The following is a 21,243-nucleotide window of genomic DNA, read 5'->3' on the forward strand; positions in this document are numbered from 1 at the left end:
TGACTGAAACAAAATACGTGTGGCGTGACTCACTCTGCAACCAGATCTTACCCTGAGTATTTCGAGAGAGTTCAGTTTTGAGCCACACCTACCACCCACTGACATTTTGCCTGTTTGTTTTGTTAGGTTTTAGCTCCACTTTCTCAGCAGCAGAAGAAAGCATCGTGCCCCTTGCAGCCCCTGGACATACCCAAAAGAAGTATGAAGTCGGCAGCCAGGCAAGTCCACTCCCTGCACAGAACGTTTTCTTCAGTGGGAGACTTAGAAAATAATTTGCCATTTTACATATTGCAGAATACTGGGGTTGAAACCTTCATCAGATTATGAATACTATAAAGGAATATTTAGTTATGGTTCTTAATAAGAACTTCCAAAAAGTGAAACATTAGACGTTCTTAGTACCAAAAATTGGAGTTATTTTCCAAGAAATGCCTGCTCAACAATATGTAGATGTGGGAGGCTTTGACTCACTAGTTGACCCATCACTGCAAAAGGGGGGCTTGGTTTACCAAAGCCTTTGTCAGGGGGTAGAAATATAATTCAGATTTTATTTCAAAATTATTTACATATTTTGGGACCAAAGGAATTGTTTCTTGGGATAATGTGTGAAGAATTAAGAACTGTCACTCAGGAACATAACTAAACCAATTATTTTTCTCTTGTGTGTGTGCACGTGCATGTGTGTGTGTGTTAATTGGATTTGAACTGACAACCTCACAATGCTGGGCAGGTGTCCTGCCAAGGAACTTCATTCCCAGGCTTGCTTCCCTCTTTTTTTTTTTTTTAAAGATGATCTGCTATGTCAGATATTTTGGGTAGATTCTACCATTCCTCTTAATTCATCCTACCCAAGAGTCAAGAGTCCCTTGGAATTGGCATTTTTAAAACCAATGATATAGTATTTCTTCTGTCAGACTCCTACAGCCCAACACAGTGAGCTGCTGGGGCTCTACACATCACATTTGAAAATGAGCTGGCTGAGCACAGAAGTTTGTAGGAGCCTCTAACGCAGTGGTGTGATGGAGTCCATGGGCCACTTGTAAATAATCATGTATGGACTTCACCCTAGAGGCTCTGTTTTATCTGGCCTTGGTTGACCCCTGTGCTTCGCATATTTCAAATAAAATCTCTAATGGATTCTAACCTGCAACCAACCCTGCATGCATTTACCTCACTGGAGAATCATTGTTTGTGCCCATACATGGCAGGCTACCATGATATGGCAGCTAGCTTGAAGAAACTCACTCAGAAGCAACGTGATAACCTTACGGCCCCTAGGTGGGAATGCTCTGAAATGACCGAGTGCTTCTCTGTAATGCATGTCTTTTCTGCCTGGTAGGTCTTCCACGAGTGCTTCTTAAACCCTTGCCACAACAGTGGAACCTGCCAACAGCTGGGGCGTGGTTATGCCTGTCTCTGTCCACCCGGATACACAGGTGACATCAAGGAACGCTAACACGTTTTATGTGAAATTGGTGTAGCTTGAGTCAGACTTTGGAATGCTAAACACACATCACGTAAAATACATTAGACCGTGTTAGTGAGGAGAAATACGGGGTTGAACAAGATAAAATGCATGCATACCTAACAGTTTTCTTTGTACAGCTTGGAGAAAAGAGGGGGGAAACTTCACTCTGAAAGCTAACACCCTAGCTGGGGGTATAACTGGAATACAGTCCAGGAGTCGTGTCCAAGGTTTTGTTCTAACACAAATTAAAGGCATGACACTCAACTTGGTCCAGCACAAACATTTTAGAACAAATTCCTGACTTCTCCCATTTGTTACTCAAGAGTGGAAGTTCTTGTTCATAGATGAGGTTTGTTGCTTTGTCTCTAGCTTCAGAACTCCGTGACTTTGAACTAGAGGCTGTAGGAATAAGTAAGAATTAGTTTTATTTGCAGTTTGGTTCATATTACAGATGTGTCCAGAAACAATTTTAGGAGAAAACAAACTGTGTTTTAAAATTGCAATTAATTTAAAATAATCCCTTATTTTCTCTAAAATAGATTTTTGCTTAAAAAAGTACACAATGAATTCTAAAAGTTTTTCATGGAAAATTATATTTAAGTAGAATTCACTAAAAAAGAAATAAGCAAAAGGAAAATTAGAAACAAAAGATAGCCAAAGGCTAGCAAGAATATTGGCATTCTGTTTATCACAGTTGGCTCATGTGTATGAGTTCTTTTAAAAAGTGCTGACATTTCATAGGATATATGGAATTTGCCAGGCATGATGGTATACACATTTAATCCCAGCATCAGGAAACAGAGACCAGGGATCTCTCTGAGTTCAGGGCCAGCATGATCTACAAAGTGTGTTCCAGGCCTGCCAGGAATACATAGGAAGATCCTATCTAAAAAGACAGAAAGAAAAGGAGGAAGGAAAGGAGGGAGAGAGGGAGAAAGGGAAGAAGGGAAGGTGAGAAGGTCATCTCTGAGAATTCTACACTTCAGTGGTGGCTTAAAGAAGGCATATAGAATAGTGCATCCCATACATTAGTGTGTGCTGTAGCTATTTGGAATGCTTGCCTAGCTACAGATCACTGGACCCTAGAGAGTCTGGTAGTCTCAGCATTTCTGATGTAGTGTAGGGTATGGCTTGAAATGCAGCATTCCTCTTCTGTCTGAAGGTGATGCTGATGCTGGCGAGCTGAAGATCAAAGTCCCCTGGTGGGGAGGGTTCTTAGCAGAGCTAGCCCAGCAAACCTGTATGCACCCTATGGAAACCCAATGCAGGGCTTCTGGTTTATGAGCTGAGATTCAGCAAAACTTGGCCCCACTCCATCTCTCGAGCCAGGTGACCTTGGTAGCAACTCTATATAGTTTTTGTGGGGTTTGCTTTATAGTTAACATAATTTATGGCTCCTATTTATAACTTCCAGCTTCCCTCTCCATTTTCTTAATGCGCTGAGATATTTTGCTACTTCCCACGTAGTGTTGTAAGGTATCTTAAATATGGAAAAATGTCGTGCCTTCATTAACCACAACTGGATGGTAGCTCTTCCTTATACACCTAGATTATAGAGATCATCACTTTCAAGTGACCACGCATGTTCATTACTCTCTTCTTTTAATTTATCATTCAGTATTTGGTTTATATTTTAGGCTTAAAGTGTGAAACAGATATTGATGAATGCAACTCACTGCCTTGCCTCAATGGTGGAATTTGTAGAGACCAAGTTGGGGGATTCACTTGCGAGTGCTCCTTGGGTTATGCAGGTAAGGAGCAAGGCTAGTGTCTTTATAATATAAACCAGGTCTTATTTTGGATTATTTCTGTGCATTTGGGAAGTGCTCGTTATATGGTTATGTAAGGAGAACAAGGAATCAGTTTTTCAGTATTAAATTGCTTATGGTTTTTAAAATGGTAACATGAGCAGACCTGGTTCCCTCTTTATCTACAAGATGTGTGACTTCGGGGCCTCTGAATGTTTCTGAACCTGTTTTTAGGTTCATAAATGGAGATGAGTTCTCATGGGATGCCAGAGAAGTACCAGGTCCTTCCCCAGCTCTTCACTGTCTCCTTACTGAAATTCTGAACTGGATGTGTGTGTGTGTGTGTGTGTGTGTGTGTGTGTGTGTGTGTGTGTGTGTGTGATTTTTCCTATAAATCAGTCACTTTTGTCATTATAGGCTCCACTACTCTTTCTTTTTAATTTAAATTTTTTTCTTTCCTTTTACATACCAACCCCTGTTCCACCTCCCTCCTCTTCTCCTCCCCCCCCACCTACCTCCATCCTACCCCATCCCCTAGGCTGGCATACCAAGTTGGGGCCAGACCTAGCCCTTCCTCCTTGCATGAAGGCTGAGTAAGACACCACACCATAGGGAATGGGCTCTAAAAGGTGATCATATATTTAAGTATGTATCATATTTAAGTCAGAGACTTGCAACTTTCAACTATCCTCCCTCTAAAATAGTCCAGAAACATCAACCTCACTATCAATTCCCTTGTTGAATTTCATTATAATGATTCTAGTATTGATAATGGAGTCTTATGAAGTAGAATGTGTGCCAGGCTTTTTCTTTTGGGCCATCAACCAACTCCCAAATCAAGACACGGAGACTTATTAGTTATGAATGCTCGGCCTTAGCTTAGCTCCTGTTTTAATCTGTTTCTCTTTGTCTACATTTTTGCCTCTTTCTTTCCTTCCGTATGTCTTACTTTCACTGCTCCTCATGTCTGTCTGTCGGGCAGCTGGCTGGCTTCTGGCCCTGACATATCCCTCTCTTTCTCCCTCGTTCTCTCTTCCTTATTCTCTCTCAAGCCTAGATTCCTCCTCATACTTATTCTCTCTGCCTGCCAGCCCCACCTGTGCCTCTCCTGCCTGGCTATTGGCTGTTTAGCATTTTATTAGACCAATCAGGTGCCTTAGGCAGGCAAGGTGAAACAAATGTAGCACATCCTTACATAATTAAACAAATGCAAGACAAACAAATGTAACATGTTAAATAAATACAGCATCAACAAATGTAACACACTTTCACATAGTTAAATATCCCACAAGAACGTGATTTATGATCTAAGAAGTAATAACTATCTTATATATTGTTGTGACAGAAATAGAGATCATATCAGCAAGTTATCTCTGTACCTAACTCATGAAATTATTATCCAAAAAAATACATTTAAATAAGCATTGTAATTCATACATGTATATTATTTTATGTATTTAATACATCTTTTATAATCCTTATAACACATTTCACAGTCACTACATTCTGAAAACATTATCTCCAAAAAACAATTTTATAATGAACTGAAAATGTTAATATAATTTATGGTGGCAATCCTTTGAACCAGTTCCATTTTGTCCACTTGGGATCCATGAGCCATGATAGCCCTAGTCTTATGGGGAGGGACACTGAGTTCATACAGTAGAGTTACATGTTGTCTGGAAGGCCAATTCAAAGATTTCTGAGTATTTTTATTTATAAGCATTTTTACTAAAAAAAAAAAAAATCTTGCAAATAGAACTTCTGTACAATTTGAATAGTGATTCTGAAGCCATTTCACACTGGATTTTACAGTTTCACTAGCAAATAGATTTTTATGCATATATCTGCTATCAAAAACAAAAAAATCCATGACAGAATTAGAACAGAGAAGCAATTAGCTTTATAACCTCTTTCATAACTCATGTCCATTTTCTACATTCAGTCCAACATCATCCCCTAATATTTAGATTTCCTTGTTCTCTTTTCTACATATTATACTGTACCCTCATGCACATTTGTTTATATACATTCAAAGATTTGCATAAGGAAAAGTTCTAAGCTGAAAACCATCTTGAAGTTCCCTCCAGTAGGCAATCAGGCAGACAGAGAATGTATGCCTATATATTTCCAACAAGAAAAGATATCTTTTTTTGTTTGATGAGTGCCAATTAAAGTGTGTGGTTTGTTTTAGGGGCATGTAAGTTGAATTCAGCTCTATTTCAAGAGGTAGACCTGCTCAGATTCTAACTGAGGAGGCTGCAGATCAACACACTTGCTACTCATTGAAGACATGTGTGCAGCAGGTGGATTCACTGCCAGATTCATTGCCATGCTTTGAACTTTTATTTCCCATGCTCCCTCCCCTCGCTCTTTGCCTTATACATATGGTCGCATTTCCACATACAGTATAAAGATGATGTCTCTCTACATGCATGTATCTACTTAAAAGATAATCTCCAAATTTCAGCTTAGTATCACCCAGGATTGTAACATAAATAAAAGTCTGTGAACAGAGTGGTAGATGTATACTATGAGGAAATTAGACCCAAGCTTCTGAATAGTATGTCTTTATTAGACTCTGAAGGTACTGTGCTGCTTACTAAACATTAAATGTGTTGTAAGTATTTACTAAAAAAAAAAGTACTTGTTCTAGTTTGATCTCTTGCTATGATAAAACACTGACAAAAAGCAACCTGGAGTGGAAGGAATTGTTCGACTTACAGTTCATATCACAATCCATCATTGAAGGAAGTCAGAGTAGGAACTCAAAGTATAAACTTCGAGACAGGACAGAACTCTGCTTACTGGCTTGCACTCTGGCTCATGTTCAGCTGGCTTCCTTATAATAGCCCAGACCCAGTTGCTAGGGATGGTACTGCTCATGGTGGGCTGGGCCCTCAAACATCAATCTTCCAACATGACAATCTCTCACAGACCTGGTTATAGGCCAAGATAATTGAGGCAATTCTTCAATTGACGTCCCATCTTCCCAGGTTGTATCAAGTTGACAATGAAAAGTAATATAATAGTATTTATTGTAATCTGTATGAATATGTAGGTTTGTTAGAATTACTACTTTCAAAATCTTTTATTGATAAAATTTCTCTTTAGTGTAGTTTGTGGTGAGATATATATGCTATTAGATGTCTGCTATATAATTCCATGTGTGCCTTGGATTTAAGCATCCTGTACTCTTCCAACTGAGGAATCTTTGTGTACATCACTGAGTTTAAAGATTTGTCTCTCTGGTTTGTTTCTGACCTGTGCTTGGTAATATCACAGGCCTGGTCTCTGTTCCTAGGCAATGGAGGAAAGGGTGTCAATGACATTGTTGTCCCCAAATTACCTACTTACAGACCATGGGGGCAGCCGCACAGAAGTTTGGCTACTATTTTCTGGATTTGAAGAACAAAATAAGTTATTTTCTTTATTCAGTATTTTTCTCAAACATTTTTGTCAGTTTTGGGCAGTTACAGCTCCACTGCAGAAGGAACACACAGCCAAGAATGAGCAACTAGTCAACAGATAATGTGAGAAAAGGACTTTAAGCAAGATCACACCTTCTTAAAAATATGGTCACGTGTTTACGGGTGTCAGTTCTCACTGTATGCCAAATATGTTACATTTCTGGCTAAACTTTTTTTTTAATTCAAAAATGGAAGAGAAATATTTGTGTTGATGTAACCGGCAAAAAGCAAAAAACATTTTACAAGCCCATTAGCCATGATTTCCAATTGCTCAGTTTTCACGCTAAACAACTTGCTTGAGCAAAACTTAATGCTTTCTCCAGCTCAAAGACCCTGTGATTCTCTGCAGGCCAACTCTGTGAAGAAAATATAAATGAGTGTAGTTCCAGTCCATGCTTGAATAAAGGAACCTGCACCGACAGCTTGGCAAGCTACCACTGTACCTGTGTGAAAGGATATGTGGGTAAGAAGTTCGCATTTCTCTCCCTTGTTTCAAAATTCTGTAAATAAACATTAGTGTCTTTACTCACATATTATCTAACTATTATATTTGGACTTTATGACCATACTGTAGGAAATAAGTCATGTAAATGATGTTCATAAAATGAATGTAAATTGATATGAAATAATATATTTTTGCAAACTGATGAAAGACGTATGGTTAAAGAAATATGTACTTCATTTTCAGGGAAGAAGTCTGAGGGGTAAAATGCTAATGAAGGAAAAACACGAAGTCAAACAAACAGAAAAAAGGGAACTAAATTTATTATTCTTTCAAACCTTATTTCAGCTTGATGCCCGTTGCTAACTATAGTTTCAGAAGGAAGATGAAATAAACTGAGCATCCAAACTGTAGTCCTGAAGTGACTCCGCAGGGCCAGGGCTCCTGCTCAGATGCATCATGAGCAGGGTTAACGGCAGCGGCCCTGCCCGCCGCCTGTCTCCTTTCAAGGAGTCACATCAGGGTCGGTTTTCCTGCCGAGGTAATCATCCCAGCTCTTTCTCGTCCTCACCCACCCCCAGGTGTACACTGTGAGACAGACATCAATGAATGCCAGTCGAACCCCTGCTTAAATAATGCAGTTTGTAAAGACCAAGTTGGGGGGTTCTTGTGCAAATGCCCACCTGGATTTTTGGGTACTCGGTGTGAAAAAAATGTGGACGAGTGTCTCAGCCGGCCATGCCAAAATGGAGCCACTTGTAAGGATGGTGCCAACAGTTTCAGGTAAAAGGCCAAGTCTAGAGTTTCGCTTCATGTTTCCTTGACTGAGCAGGCACTGTACAGTCTTAGTGGAGCATTGGCTACAAAGCCCCAGGTCAGCTGTCCTCACATGCTCACCCAAAGGCAGGAACAGTAGACTCTCATGACCACTTGTGATAAGACAAGGCTAGGCCTAGATGTGAGCCTATAGTTTTTGTTGTTGTTGGGTGTATGTATGTGTGTGTGTGTGTTGTTTTTGAGATAGAGTCTCCTGTAGGCCAGTCTAACCTGAAACTCACTATGTAGTTGAAGATGACTTTGAACTTCTGATCCTCCTGCCTCTACCTCCCTAGTGCTATGATCAAATGCAGGTGCCACCATGCCTGGTGTTTTGCAGTGCTGGAGATGGAACCCATGGACCCCCTCAAGTCAGGCCAGCACCACTGAACAACCCCAAACCTGTAATTTTAACATAGGCAACTTAAGGTGTTTGAAGTCTATGAGTTGGATACATGCCAGGTTTAGAAACTTTGGCTCTTGGGAAATCATAAAGGTGAAAGGAGGGGCTGGAGAGGTGGCATGTTTGTCCAGTGTTTGCCAAGAAAGTGTGAAGTTTGGCTCCCTAGCACCTGTGTAACTGAAGCTCGGTGTGGCAGGACCTATTTGTGATCCCAGCGATGGGACAGTGGAGAAAGGTGGATTCTGGAGCCCACTAGCCAGACAGATCAGCCAAATTGGTGAACTCCAAGTTCAGTGAGTGACCCTGTCTTGGAAAATAAGGTAGAGAAAGATCTAGGAAGGCAGTTGACACCAACCTCTGGCTACCACATGTGTACACACAAACAGAAACACGCACATGCACAAAATAATGATGAAGGGAAAGACACACAACCCCAGCGCATGGAAGTTAACATGTTAGCACTAGATAAAATCCAGTATTTTTAAACATTTTACCTTTTAGCTGAAATGTTTGCAAAATGGGCTATATGATTATACTGCCTGAGGGTCTATCCATACTGAAAGTCCATGGTGTTCTAGCATCTACTTTAGGAAGTTTTCATCAAAAGAAATCTAACAAGAGCACAGTAAGTAAAATCATAAAAGCTAAGCCTTTGTGGGTGAAATAGAAGTTTTTGGGGGTATAAATGGACATTTCCTGTCCTGACTGCTTGGTCCCAAATAACCCACTCAGAGGCTGAATATGAATCATAAATGCTCAGCCGATAGCTCAGGCTTGTTAGTCACTAACTCTTACACTTAAATTAACCCACTTATATTAATCTATAATTAATGCCACATGGCTCATGGCTTTACCTGTCCTCTAGCATGTCTTGCTTCCTGCAGTGGCTGGCTGGCATCTCGTCACTCTGTCCTCCTTCTTCCCATCACTCTCAGTTTGGCTTTCCCACTTACTTTCCTGCCCAGCTCCCAGCATGTCAGATTTTTATTAACCAATGAGATTAATACATATTCATAGTGTAGAAAAGTATTGTACCACAGCATTTCCCCCTTTTTGTCTAATTAAAAAGGAAGGTTTTAACCTTAATATAGTAAAACTATATACAACAAAAACAGTCATTAAGTAAGAATTACAGAGCTGGGCAGTGGTGGCGCACACCTTTAATCACAGCACTCGAGAGGCAGAGTCAGGCAGATCTCTGTGAGTTCAAGGCCAGCCTGGACTATAGAGCAAGATCCAGGACAGGCACCAAAACTACACAGAGAAACCCTGTCTCAAAAAAAATGGAATTACAGTAACAATATCCAATCCATTTGCATTTAGCAAAATTAGAGAAAATACTTAATTATCTCTCCTTTCTTGGTAAGTCTAAAGTTTTGTATCTAATTTACTTCCTATTATAACTAAGGAAAACTATAATTATAACTATTTAGTCTTTAACTCCATCAAAGACCCCAGAAGGATGAAATGTTACCTAATGACAGGGACATCAGGCTGCCTGGACAGTCATCCAAACTTCCTCTGTAACACTGGGGAATCCAAGTCTAGCCTACAGGCCTACCATATTTAACAGACTTTCTTGTGAAGCAGGGAATATTGAAGGACTGTCCTACCTTGTCTTGGCAAAGTTTGGCAGTCACCTTTCTTGTGTCCTGCTGGTCCAGTTTGGACAGTAACTGTCAGCAGTTAAGGCAAGGGTAGCTTCTTTGCCCACATGGCTAGCTTTTGCCCTAAAGAAAACAAACTCCATATGGAGTTTCTTCAATATCCATCGTCCTTTTTGAAGTAATTGGTGCTGCCAGGAATAGACATGTCTCACTGTCAAGAAAAGTCTAAGTTCTTAAAACATTTCAAATGACGGCCGGGCAGTGGTGGCGCATGCCTTTAATCCCAGCACTCGGGAAGCAGAGCCAGGCGGATCTCTGTGAGTTCGAGGTCAGCCTGGGCTACCAAGTGAGTTCCAGGAAAGGTGCAAAGCTACACAGAGAAACCCTGTCTCGAAAAACAAAACAAAACAAAACAAAACAAAACAAAAAAAAGCCATTTCAAATGCCATATTCTGTAGGTCTTTGAAGTATTTGAAGCCTAACCCGACTATAAGTTTGCTATTATATATGACTATTAATATGTATTTCTTAATTATATATTACAATTTTTATAAGCTGCAGAAACATAATACCCCAGCAAGAGTAGAAATATACATAGTGTAACAAAATTAACTTTAAATTTGTATAAATAAATCAAAATCCATATTAATATAAAATATGTAAAATTAATAGTTGCTTTTTGGATTAAAGTTGCTTCAACAATCTACCCCTTTCATCCTATCATTTCTCTATCCCCCTTTTTCTTTTCAAAACAAAATTCCTGAATCTAATATCTTTTGTTAAGCATTTCTCCTGACCATTATCAATCACAACTTGTAACCAATCCCTCAAATGATGACAAACACTCATAATTTACTTTTGTGAATATGAGTGTAGTTTTCTAGACTACTTCCTGTTGATTGAGGGCACTGATAATCTCTGGGGACCCTGAGAAAATTTAGGATGATGATCAAATCCTGACTGGAGTATTCTGTGAGGCTGGATCATCTCAGCCAGTAGCCTTGAAGCCTTTCTGGATGCAGAACCCAGAGAAAACTGCAACAGAGGTGCTCTGAAATGCTGGATCATCTGGGAAATCTGTTCCCATTGGAGATTTTTTAGGGGGTCTTCCTTGATCAAATTTGATCTTTCTTAACCCAGAATGAATCCAGAGCCTTTCTTTCCTATGGAAATAAAAGCAAAACCTCTTTCCCAAAGTAACATATCTTTTGTCTTAAATTTTGAAGCCAAGATATTTTTAAAATATATAGGTTGATTTAATCCAGCAGTTTCCATAATCCAATGTCTCTTAGCACCTTAAAAATTCAAAGACAACATAATAATATATAGGATCCAGACTTTCTGTGTGTTTCCCATCTTTCAGTGGCTTTTTACATTTTTTTTACTACTCTTATGTTTAAGGATTTTTTCTACCCTTTTACTTTTCTCTCCCAAGCCTACATATATTTTTAAAGACACTGTAATCTGTTTAGAGGAGATTTTTTTTTCTGTCTGAATCTGTCTTTACTGCTTATCTGTGACCTTTTCAGTCTGTATGAGCAAAAACCCTAAATCCACCATGCAGCATGCTGGCAGAGCTTACTAGCAACTAAGCCCACAGGGAGCAGCTGGAAGAAGTCTCTCTATCAGCTGAGCACTTAAATTTCTATTCAGCCTCTGAGTTGGTTATTTGGGACCAGGCAGTCGGGACAGGAAATGTATGTTTACATTGGGGGGAAAGACTTTGCCTTCCTGAGGGAGCACATAGGGTGTCAGTAGAGTGCAATTTAAAAACCAGCCCCTCTAGTCATCTTCTGGAGTCCCCATGCATCCCCTAGCCTGCAGGGAGATGTGGAAGACAGCATTTCTGCAACGCAGAGGATAAGCTGTTCTTGCTCATGAACTTAAGAAATACCATGGTCCTAAAGCTGCTGTTGGATCCAGCAGCTCGCAAAGTTAAAAGAAAAAAAAAATCAAAGTCACCCCCTTACCTTTCACAGTCCCTTCCCAGCTCTCCCTTACCTATTATCACCCTCCCAGAAACAGCCAAAGCTCTGCGCATGCAAATACATATATGGAAGATGGCTAGGCCAGTGAATGTGCTGACAGTGTGCAAGTGAAATGTTTACCAATATAGCATCATCTTGTTACGAAAGTTCACATTTTCCAACAAAGAGTGCCTCACCATAGGCTGTAAGAAACTTCCAGTGAACTGTAAGAGTTCTAACCTCACCCAAGGTTCAAAACAATGGAAGAAAATATAATTCATCTAGAACCAGAAGAAAGGAGAGGACATGCTGTCTCTAGTCAGAAGAATATAGAGGATTAAGTGAGCATCATGGACAGAGCTCTGGCAGTGTTGTCCTTGCCAGATAAAGATGCTTGAGGCACTAGCCAAAACAGATTTACCATAAAGTGCAGAGACCCGGACAAGATGTCCCTCCATTCTCAGATTTCCTTCTAAATCCCTCCACTGCCATGATCCCACGCTAGTCACCTTCAGATCAACATCAGAGACAGCTCCAGGTGAATGTGCTAGTGTTGAGAATATGACTTCCTTAAAAAAAGTGTTCCAGTCACACAGAAAATTGCAAAGAGTAATAAAAACATGCATTCAGCTCTATGATTAGCAAATCTCAGAATTTGCCTTATTTGATCCACATCTTTTTTTAAAGGAGTAAGTTCTAGAGATAGAATTGGATACAGTTTGCATACACACATACACACACACACACACACACACACACACACACACACACACACGTTCTCTTTCCTAGTGGCAATCAATATTCTGAAGTTTCTATATAGACTGATAGAACTCACTTATGTTTTATATTTTACATCCTAAAGCACACCCATAAGCAATAAAGAGCAATGTTTTTAGGCGTTAGGTAAGTGGGATACACCCCATCAATACCATTTGTCATTTGTCACTCAACATTGTTGTCAAGTAGATGCATTTGCATTGTTTGTCACAATGGCTGCTGAGTATCTATGACATGGGTGTACCAGGGATGGCTTTCCCATCCACCCCACTAGGGTACTGCTGTCATGAACACAGGACACGGGGTGTACAGCTCTTATGCAATGATTTTCTAGAGTAAACGATATGAAGTAGATGCACGGGGCTCTGGGGACAGGCTCTCGACTACCCTTGACACTGTAGGACTGTAATTCTAATTTCTGTCTCAGGTTCCCTATTTCACAACACGATGGCCAGCACTTGTCATTACTGAATGTGGTTTTTGTCGTTGTGGTGGTGGTGGTGTGTTGTTGTTGCTGGGTGTATAAACAATTGGTTATGACCACAAATCCTGACACATGAGTAAGAATGAGGTTGAGACTCTCACCCCACCACTGAGTGATAGCAGGATTTCCTCAAATGACTTAACTGCTGTAGCAGACTTTAACTCATCAGTGAAGTAACACCAGCATTACCCCATTACTGTAAAATTGGCATGATAAGTTAAAAGGCTTTAGAATAGAATCTTAACCGTGTTTTCCTAGGAATTTCTGTGGGGAACGAGCTCACATAAAACACATTTCACTTGGACCAGAATCCCTTTTTGCTTTCTTTTGCTCTATTTATGATGCAGAGTGTCTTAAAGGGGTTCAATTACAATCAGATGAATGGAAAGGTGAACACAGTTTACATGCTTTTTGGATTAGGCAATAGGTTTTAGCATTTAAGTCTCTGAAGTCTTCTGAGACAAGGTTGTTGTAAGTTGGGGACAGTTTCTCTAACGGATCCTCTAGTGGTTCCTGTTGCTGCATTTCATTTTCTTCCAGGTGCCAATGCCCAGCAGGCTTCACAGGGCCACACTGTGAACTAAACATCAATGAATGTCAGTCCAACCCATGCAGGAATCAGGCCACCTGTGTGGATGAGCTGAACTCATACAGTTGTAAATGTCGGCCAGGATTTTCAGGCCATAGGTGTGAAACAGGTATGTATGAACTTAGATGTGAGGTAGGTGTGTATAAACTCAGGTGTAAGACAGATGTGTATGGACTCAGGTGTAAGACAAGTGTGTATAAACTCAAGTTTGAGGCAGGTGTATATGAACTAGGTATGAGACAGGTGTGCATGAACTCAGGTGTGAGACAGGTGTGTATGAACTCAGGTGTGAGACAGGTGTGTATGAACTAGGTATGAGAAAGGTGTGTATGAACTCAGGCATAAAACAGGTGTGTATGAACTCAGGTGTGAGACATGTGTATATGAACTCAGGCATGAGACAGGTGTGTATGAACTCAGGCATGAGACAGGTGTATATGAACTCAGGTGTGAGATATGTGTGTATGGACTCAGGTGTAAGACAGGTGTGTATGAGCTCAGGTGTGAGACACATGTATATGAACTCAGGCATGAGACAGGTATATATGAACTCAGGTGATATATGTGTGTATGGACTCAGGTGTGAGACAGATGTGTATGAACTCAGGTGTAAGACGTGTGTATAGACTCAGGTATGAGAGGTGTAACTCAAAAGGGGCTGCTAACAATACTCAGAATAGTTCTAGAACAGTGCCAGCTTTTGCTCTGCTGAGTGCTTGAGACTTATTTCATCTTCCCAGCCATCAATAAACTGGGTCCTGCTGTCAATATCCCCAACAGCATGCATGAGGAAACCGAGGCTTAGAGATCTAAGAGGGAAATGCAGAAAACTATTTGCCAGACCTCTCCCATGGTTCCCTTTAACCTTTTGGTTTTTGCTGCATGCATCCAGGCTCTGCCACACACCAGCTGTTCAGTGATTATTCCTCCTCTTCCTCCCCTCTTTCTCCTTTTCTTCCTCCTTTATGGTCTTGTGGCAATGTGTGTGTATGTCTACATGTGTGTGTGTTTACGTGTGTGTGTGTGTGTGTGTGTGTGTGTGTGTGCAAACATGTGAGAGTAGAGGACAGATATCACTGTCAACTGCTTTCCATTTTATTTATTTTTGAGACAGATTCCCTCACTGAACCAAAAGCTCACTGTCTAGACTGGCAGACCATCAAGTCCAAGGATCCTTCCATCTCTGCTTCCCAGAACATGCCACCATGTCTGGCTTTTCATGTGGGTGCTAGGGTTGGGAAATCATGTCCTTATGTTTGCACAAGCTGGCACTTTACCCACTAAGTCAGTGGTTCTCACCCTTCCTGATGCAGCCACCCTTTAATACAGCTCTTCATGCTGTGGTGACCCCAACCATGAAATTATTTCATTGTTACTTCATAACTGTAATTTTGCTACTATTATGAATCATAATGTAAATATCTGTGCTTTCCAATGGTCTTAAGGAACCCTTGTGACCCACAAGTTGAGAACCATTGTGCTAGGCCATTGCCCTAGTCCCAATATTGTTAATTTTAATGGCATTTTCATAATAGAAAGTTGAAACATTATAATTATGTAAATTTACTGGAATATGAAGAGCATGTTATGACTATGAATATAATGTAGAATATTTAGAGAAATCTAGTTAACATATCTATTACCCCAACTGCTTCACACATTTTGTTGTGAGAAGACTTAAAATGTACTCTCAGCAATTTTGAATTGTATAATGTGCTGCTATTAACCATATTTGCCATGTTCTGAAGTTGAACTCAAGCAAATGAACCAACCAAAGTACTCATCTCTGAAATTGTGTAGCTTTTAATTATCATCTCTATTTCTTTCATGTGTCCAGAAAGGACACTAAAAAGCCACTTCCCTTGGGCAGTGAAGGTTGATAGACAGATAAGTCAGAGTCAATAGATCAATGCTAATTTCCTTCCGAGGAGACTGAAGTCTTTGGGTAAAAGACTTTTGTGATAGAATAGGCTTTGCAGAGCTGAATAGAAGGGTTGATTGTTCGTCCGCTATGGAAAAGACATCCCTGAGTGAGGGCGGATGCTGCCCTTGAGTTAGCTTCTCCCTCCTCTGCAGCATCAAGGACCCTCTCTCTCCACAATCCTTCCCATCAGCGTACACCCTGCCTTATCAGCTCTCAGCCTTTCTACCTCTACAATCCTGTTTTTCTGCTCCCTTGCACAGCTGTGTTCTCCCCTATTATTATGTATACTCACTGGTTAAATATATACAAAATACATAATTTCATAAGTATGCGCTACTTAATTTTGAAATCGCTTCTCAAATCTTCATGCTTGTGAAGTTAACTTCTTTGGAGTTGATGCTTCTTGCCCCCTTCTTTCCCAGACAACTGACAGTGCCCAGGAATGCCACATTCTGCACACTCTCCTTCTCGTTGCAGAACAGCCTTCAGGTTTTAACCTGGATTTCGAAGTTTCTGGCATCTACGGCTATGTCATACTAGATGGAGTACTTCCATCTCTCCATGCCATAACCTGTGCATTCTGGATGAAATCCTCTGATGTCATCAACTATGGGACGCCGATCTCCTATGCTCTGGAGGGCGACAAAGACAACACCTTCCTCCTGACTGATTATAATGGGTAAGCAAAACTGTCAGGACGGATGTGGCAGACACCACACCATTCCTGACACCAAGTTAGAAGTGAATCCTGCCTAGGGCTTATCTTGGGAACCAGTGAGTATGGAGCCTTGGATGGCAGTCAACTAGAACATCTGGGCAAGCTCTCGGGGAAAGCCAAGTATGGGTGTTGTCATAGATGTTGTATTATTTTCTCTTAACAATGCCCTGGGGAAATACTGCCCCTTCTACAGACCAGACAGCAGAATACAATTTCAGAAAGCCTAAATGATTTGCCCTGCCCTGCCCCTTACAAGTCGTATCATGGGAAGGTCAGGTCTAACTCTCAGGAGGTTGGTGCTCTTCTTTATATAGCAGGATATCCAAAGATTAAGGGTTATCAGCAACACTTGTCTGTGGGAGACAGGTCTATTGAGTAAGAATCAGTGCAAAACCTCAGGGTACAACAACTAAATCTAACACCAGAGACCTTCCCCTTCACTGTTGATAAAGTCATCCCAGTTGTATCTAGCCTCAGGGAGGCTGCAAGTCCACCCCCCAGCTAGGCTGCACAGGATTGGATGGGGCCTTTCTTCTCATGTTCACCTACCGTGTTGGCCTAATGAGCAGATTGCAGGTCTCAGAGATCTACTGGGATCTTTCTTATTCTCAGGCTTGGAGAGTCTCGTTGTTTTGGTAAAAACCTCATCAAACACAATTCTTAGTGAACTTGAACTGTCAGGGGAGAAAAAAAAAGTCAAGACATTGGCAAACACTTGAGGTAAAATGTACATAAAAAATGAACTGTTGCCTGCTTGGCTAAAGAGAGGAAAGGGGGAAACTAGAGAGGAAAACAGTGTAGCAAGAATATTCCTCTCCTTGTTGCTAGTATCTGAGAAGACTTACTCTCCTCCCAGGATCATTTCTTCTTCTCCATTCACCTTTGGACACTTTCCATTTTAAACTGTTTACTGTCTTTATACCACTCCCCTGAGTGGTGGGGTTTCTGGAACCCTCTTTTGGTTCTTTCATTTGGACAGATGTATTTGAGCTTCCATATGGCCAGTCTGGCAACTGCCTTAGTCTGTTCAGGCTAATAGAAAAAAGTCTGTGCTCAAGGTAGCCGCAGAACCAGGGTCTAGGGAGAGTCCTTCACTGGTTCACAGATTCTTTCCAGGGATGTTCTCCCTGTGCTCTCAAAGATGAAGCCAAAAGGCATCCCTCTGTCCTCTTTTGTAACCACAGTAATCCTGTTCCGAGGGCCCGGTCCTCATGACCTAGTCACCCCAAAAAGCCTCTCTTCTTATGCTGCCAGACTGTTGGTTAGGACTTTGAACACATGAATTGTGAGGAAATACAGATGCCCAGTCAGTAGCCTAAGTCCTGAAATATACTTCCTTCCTATGGATGTCCCAAGTTTGCTTCCGGTCTTGGAAAACGCCTGTTCTAGAGGAAGACTCTCAGACAGTTGAGCAACTCTCACTCTTCCTTGACTTTCCAAAGGATGGTAAATCATTTCAATTATCTTGACTTATCCTCAGACTTTTTCTCACTCATCAGTGTTTACATTGAGCTAGAATTTAGATTAATTAGTAACTCAGATAAGCTTCTAAAATATTATGAGATGGAGGGGGGAAATGACTAATGGATTACACAAGTACTACACACACACACACACACACACACACACACACACACACACACACACACAAGATAAAGTGTAACATGCCCCAGGGAAAGAACTGTGGTGCCATTGACTGTATTCCCTGGAATCTTTCTCTCCACAGCTGGGTTCTTTATGTGAATGGAAAAGAAAAGATCACAAACTGCCCCTCCGTAAATGATGGCATTTGGCATCATATTGCAATCACGTGGACAAGTGCTGGTGGAGTCTGGAGAGTCTACATAGATGGGAAATTATCTGACAGTGGTACTGGCCTCTCCATTGGCAAAGCCATACCTGGTATGTCTTAGCAAAACCAGTACATGTGTGTGAGACTTTGGAGGCAGCCGTGCTTACATGGACATAGCGTTGGCCAACTTTGCTGCCTTTGCTTCCAGTCAAAGATCCACGGTTGGGTCTTTCCCTCACCACCCATCAGTTATCTAGACCATAGCTGTCAGACCCTTTTCCCTGGATGAACTGTGTGACTGTGTAAGCAATGCCTTTGGAGATCTTGGTTTGACCAAGAAGCAAGCTGGGCTAAGAGTGTTTATTAAGCTGTCTTCTAAGGAAGCGATTGGCTATTGCTGGACCCTGCTTGCTTGCCTACAGTTTTTAGGGGCTATCTGTTTTGTTTTGGGACAGTGTATATAAGCTGAGCTGCTGGGTATATTTTTCAACTTTTGTGTCCTTTCTCAGGTTGAACTCAACCTTTCCTCTGAAGTCACTTTAAATATTCAGGGAGCGTTAGTTTGAAAATTGCCAAAGACTTACATGGCAAGAAATTTGACCTGTGTAGATTCAGCCATGGAAGAGTTATGTAGACATCATTATCCTTCACTTTCCTCATGTTTCCAATGCTTAAAAACGGTATCTGGTAAAATAAAATTCAACTAAAATAACTTAAAATATTTAAAATGAACTATTATCATTTTATATCATATATATAACCAGAAGCAAGTTATATTGAACCAAGAAAAATATACTAATAATTATATAACAAAAGATCAATCCTCATGAAAATGTGATGAGGTCACCTTTACAGAGCCACAAAAGAGATATTTAATTTATATTTTAAAAACTATGTCTCTTTGTTTTACTTTGTAATGACAAAAGATTATAGAAATGACATTAAAATTTATTTATTTATGATTATAGAGAATATATACTGAGAACCCACCCCCTAATTAAGTTGGGCACTCATGAAAGGACCTGAACATTTAATAGTGAGCAAAGTCATGTAATTTCTGCCTCCAAAAGGATTGGTAATGGAGGAATGGTATATTGTTTTAGGTCTGTAATCACATGCAGTTCAAGCTGAGGTAACTGCTGTAGGGGAATGGAACACATCTCCATGATAGCCCACAGCCAAGGAACTGTGTAGAGTAAATGTTAACGAAGGCTAGGGAGATGCCTTTCCTGAGTTCTAAGGCTCGCCAAACACTAACCGATGAAGGGGACTGGACTTTGTTGAAAGAACTTGAACAAAGACCAGTGGAAACATCTGGAATGTAGATGGAACAAGTGAATGCACAATGCACTGCACGAGTCTGTAGAAATGGGTCATGGCCAATCACACAAAGTCTTATAGGGCAGGTTAACAATTGAGGTTTTCGTCCTAAAGTCAGTGGGACATCACTGATGGCCTTTAAAGTGGGGTAGTCAGCCCAGGCATGGTCAGCATGGAGCAACAGGGTGTATATGTGTGAAAAAAAACCACACCATACAGTTGTATGTCTTCTGGCATTTTACTCCTTTGCCCTGAAACTCTATCTTTCATCTGCATAAAACTAACTCTTCATCAAACATGTCTTCATAATCTCTCCTCCCCCCTCTCCCCCTCCTTCTCTCCGACAGGTCTTCCATTCTGCTTACCTACAGTTTTGTACTCGCTGCCCTATAGTGGAAAGTGTTTTGTGTGCATATCTTCTCTTAGAATTACAGTCCCACAGGCAGAAAAGCTTTCTGCTCTGCTCTTACACCTGTGCAGTTCCAACCCTGATATTGTAGCCAGCACATCGTGAGGAGTTACATAAGTAGCTGCAGGCTCCATCGAAGGCTGAAACAGAGTTGGCTGGACAAGAGAGCGAGTAAAGGCATCCAAGATATGAGAATCTCTGAGATCAGAGGCAGGGAGCCACATGTACTATCCACTGGAGCCTGATGGGCTCACCCTCCATCCGCCTTGGACTGTCCACATAAACTTAATCTCAATCTGTCCTTGTTGCTAAGCCAAGTAATAAAGCTACGTAGCTTCGCTGTCAATGACACTTTCATCCGTTTGTATCAGCTGTACTTGCATTACATTGGCATTTGGGGAATAACAAACCATTAGGCCAGTGCTCTTCTTCTTTATTCTCACGCTCCCCCTCCCTCTCTTTCTCTCTCTTTCCCTAGGTGGTGGTGCATTAGTTCTTGGGCAAGAGCAAGACAAAAAAGGAGAGGGATTCAACCCAGCTGAGTCTTTTGTGGGCTCCATAAGCCAGCTCAACCTCTGGGACTATGTCCTGTCTCCACAGCAGGTCAATTCCATTTTCAGTGTATGACAGTAATGAGATACAAAGGTACAAACCTAGTAAAACCATGAACAGTCTAATGTTGACGTAGCTCATTATAAACTCCTAATTAGCAGGGTTTATCACCGATACTGGATAGCTTGGTCTGTGAGGCGGATGTTTCTACACTGATTTCCAATGATGGCCCTTTAGTTTCTCAGTGATATTCTGACATTTAAATGGGAATGGGTATTTCATATATATATGGGTATTACATATATATATATATATATATATATTATAATATATATATATATACATATATATAACTTCTTAGATGGAAAGAACATAGAGACTATGCTTCGACTAGGTATAAGGACATCCATAGATGGCAACAGATGAACTTGTATTTCAAGCCATACTTGAGTCCAACAGTCTGAGATCCAACCACAGTTCAAGCACAGTATTTCTGGGGTGGTTTCAATCATGTTACTCCATCTCTTTACACTTCATTTTTCTTAACTATAAAGGAGAGAAAAAGACATCTACATAACAGAGTTCTAGCAAGATTAACAAAAGGCCACCTACACATTTGTGGGATTGTTTGCCCCAAAGCGATGGCTTGATAAATATTCATTCTCAAAATCATACTGATAGATGGGGCTGGAGAGATGGCTTAGTGGTTTAGAACACTTGCTGCTCTTGCAAAAGACCCAAGTTCAGTTCCCAGAAT

The 21,243-nt window shown here is 40.8% G+C and overlaps 1 protein-coding gene across 1 annotated transcript in view; it reads left to right on the top strand.

The window, feature by feature from the left end:
• The window catches only part of Svep1 (sushi, von Willebrand factor type A, EGF and pentraxin domain containing 1), a 177,029-nt gene that overhangs the window by 102,360 nt on the left and 53,426 nt on the right, over window positions 1-21,243 (top strand). Inside the window, 9 exon segments of the mRNA XM_028857786.2 lie at window positions 127-218; window positions 1,340-1,436; window positions 3,106-3,219; window positions 7,036-7,149; window positions 7,710-7,911; window positions 13,723-13,880; window positions 16,173-16,374; window positions 18,140-18,315; window positions 20,413-20,537. Coding sequence (XP_028713619.1) covers window positions 127-218; window positions 1,340-1,436; window positions 3,106-3,219; window positions 7,036-7,149; window positions 7,710-7,911; window positions 13,723-13,880; window positions 16,173-16,374; window positions 18,140-18,315; window positions 20,413-20,537 — 1,280 coding nt within the window.

This window comes from Peromyscus leucopus, chromosome 2, assembly GCF_004664715.2.
Source record: "Peromyscus leucopus breed LL Stock chromosome 2, UCI_PerLeu_2.1, whole genome shotgun sequence".
In the NCBI taxonomy this organism is placed as follows: domain Eukaryota; kingdom Metazoa; phylum Chordata; class Mammalia; order Rodentia; family Cricetidae; genus Peromyscus; species Peromyscus leucopus.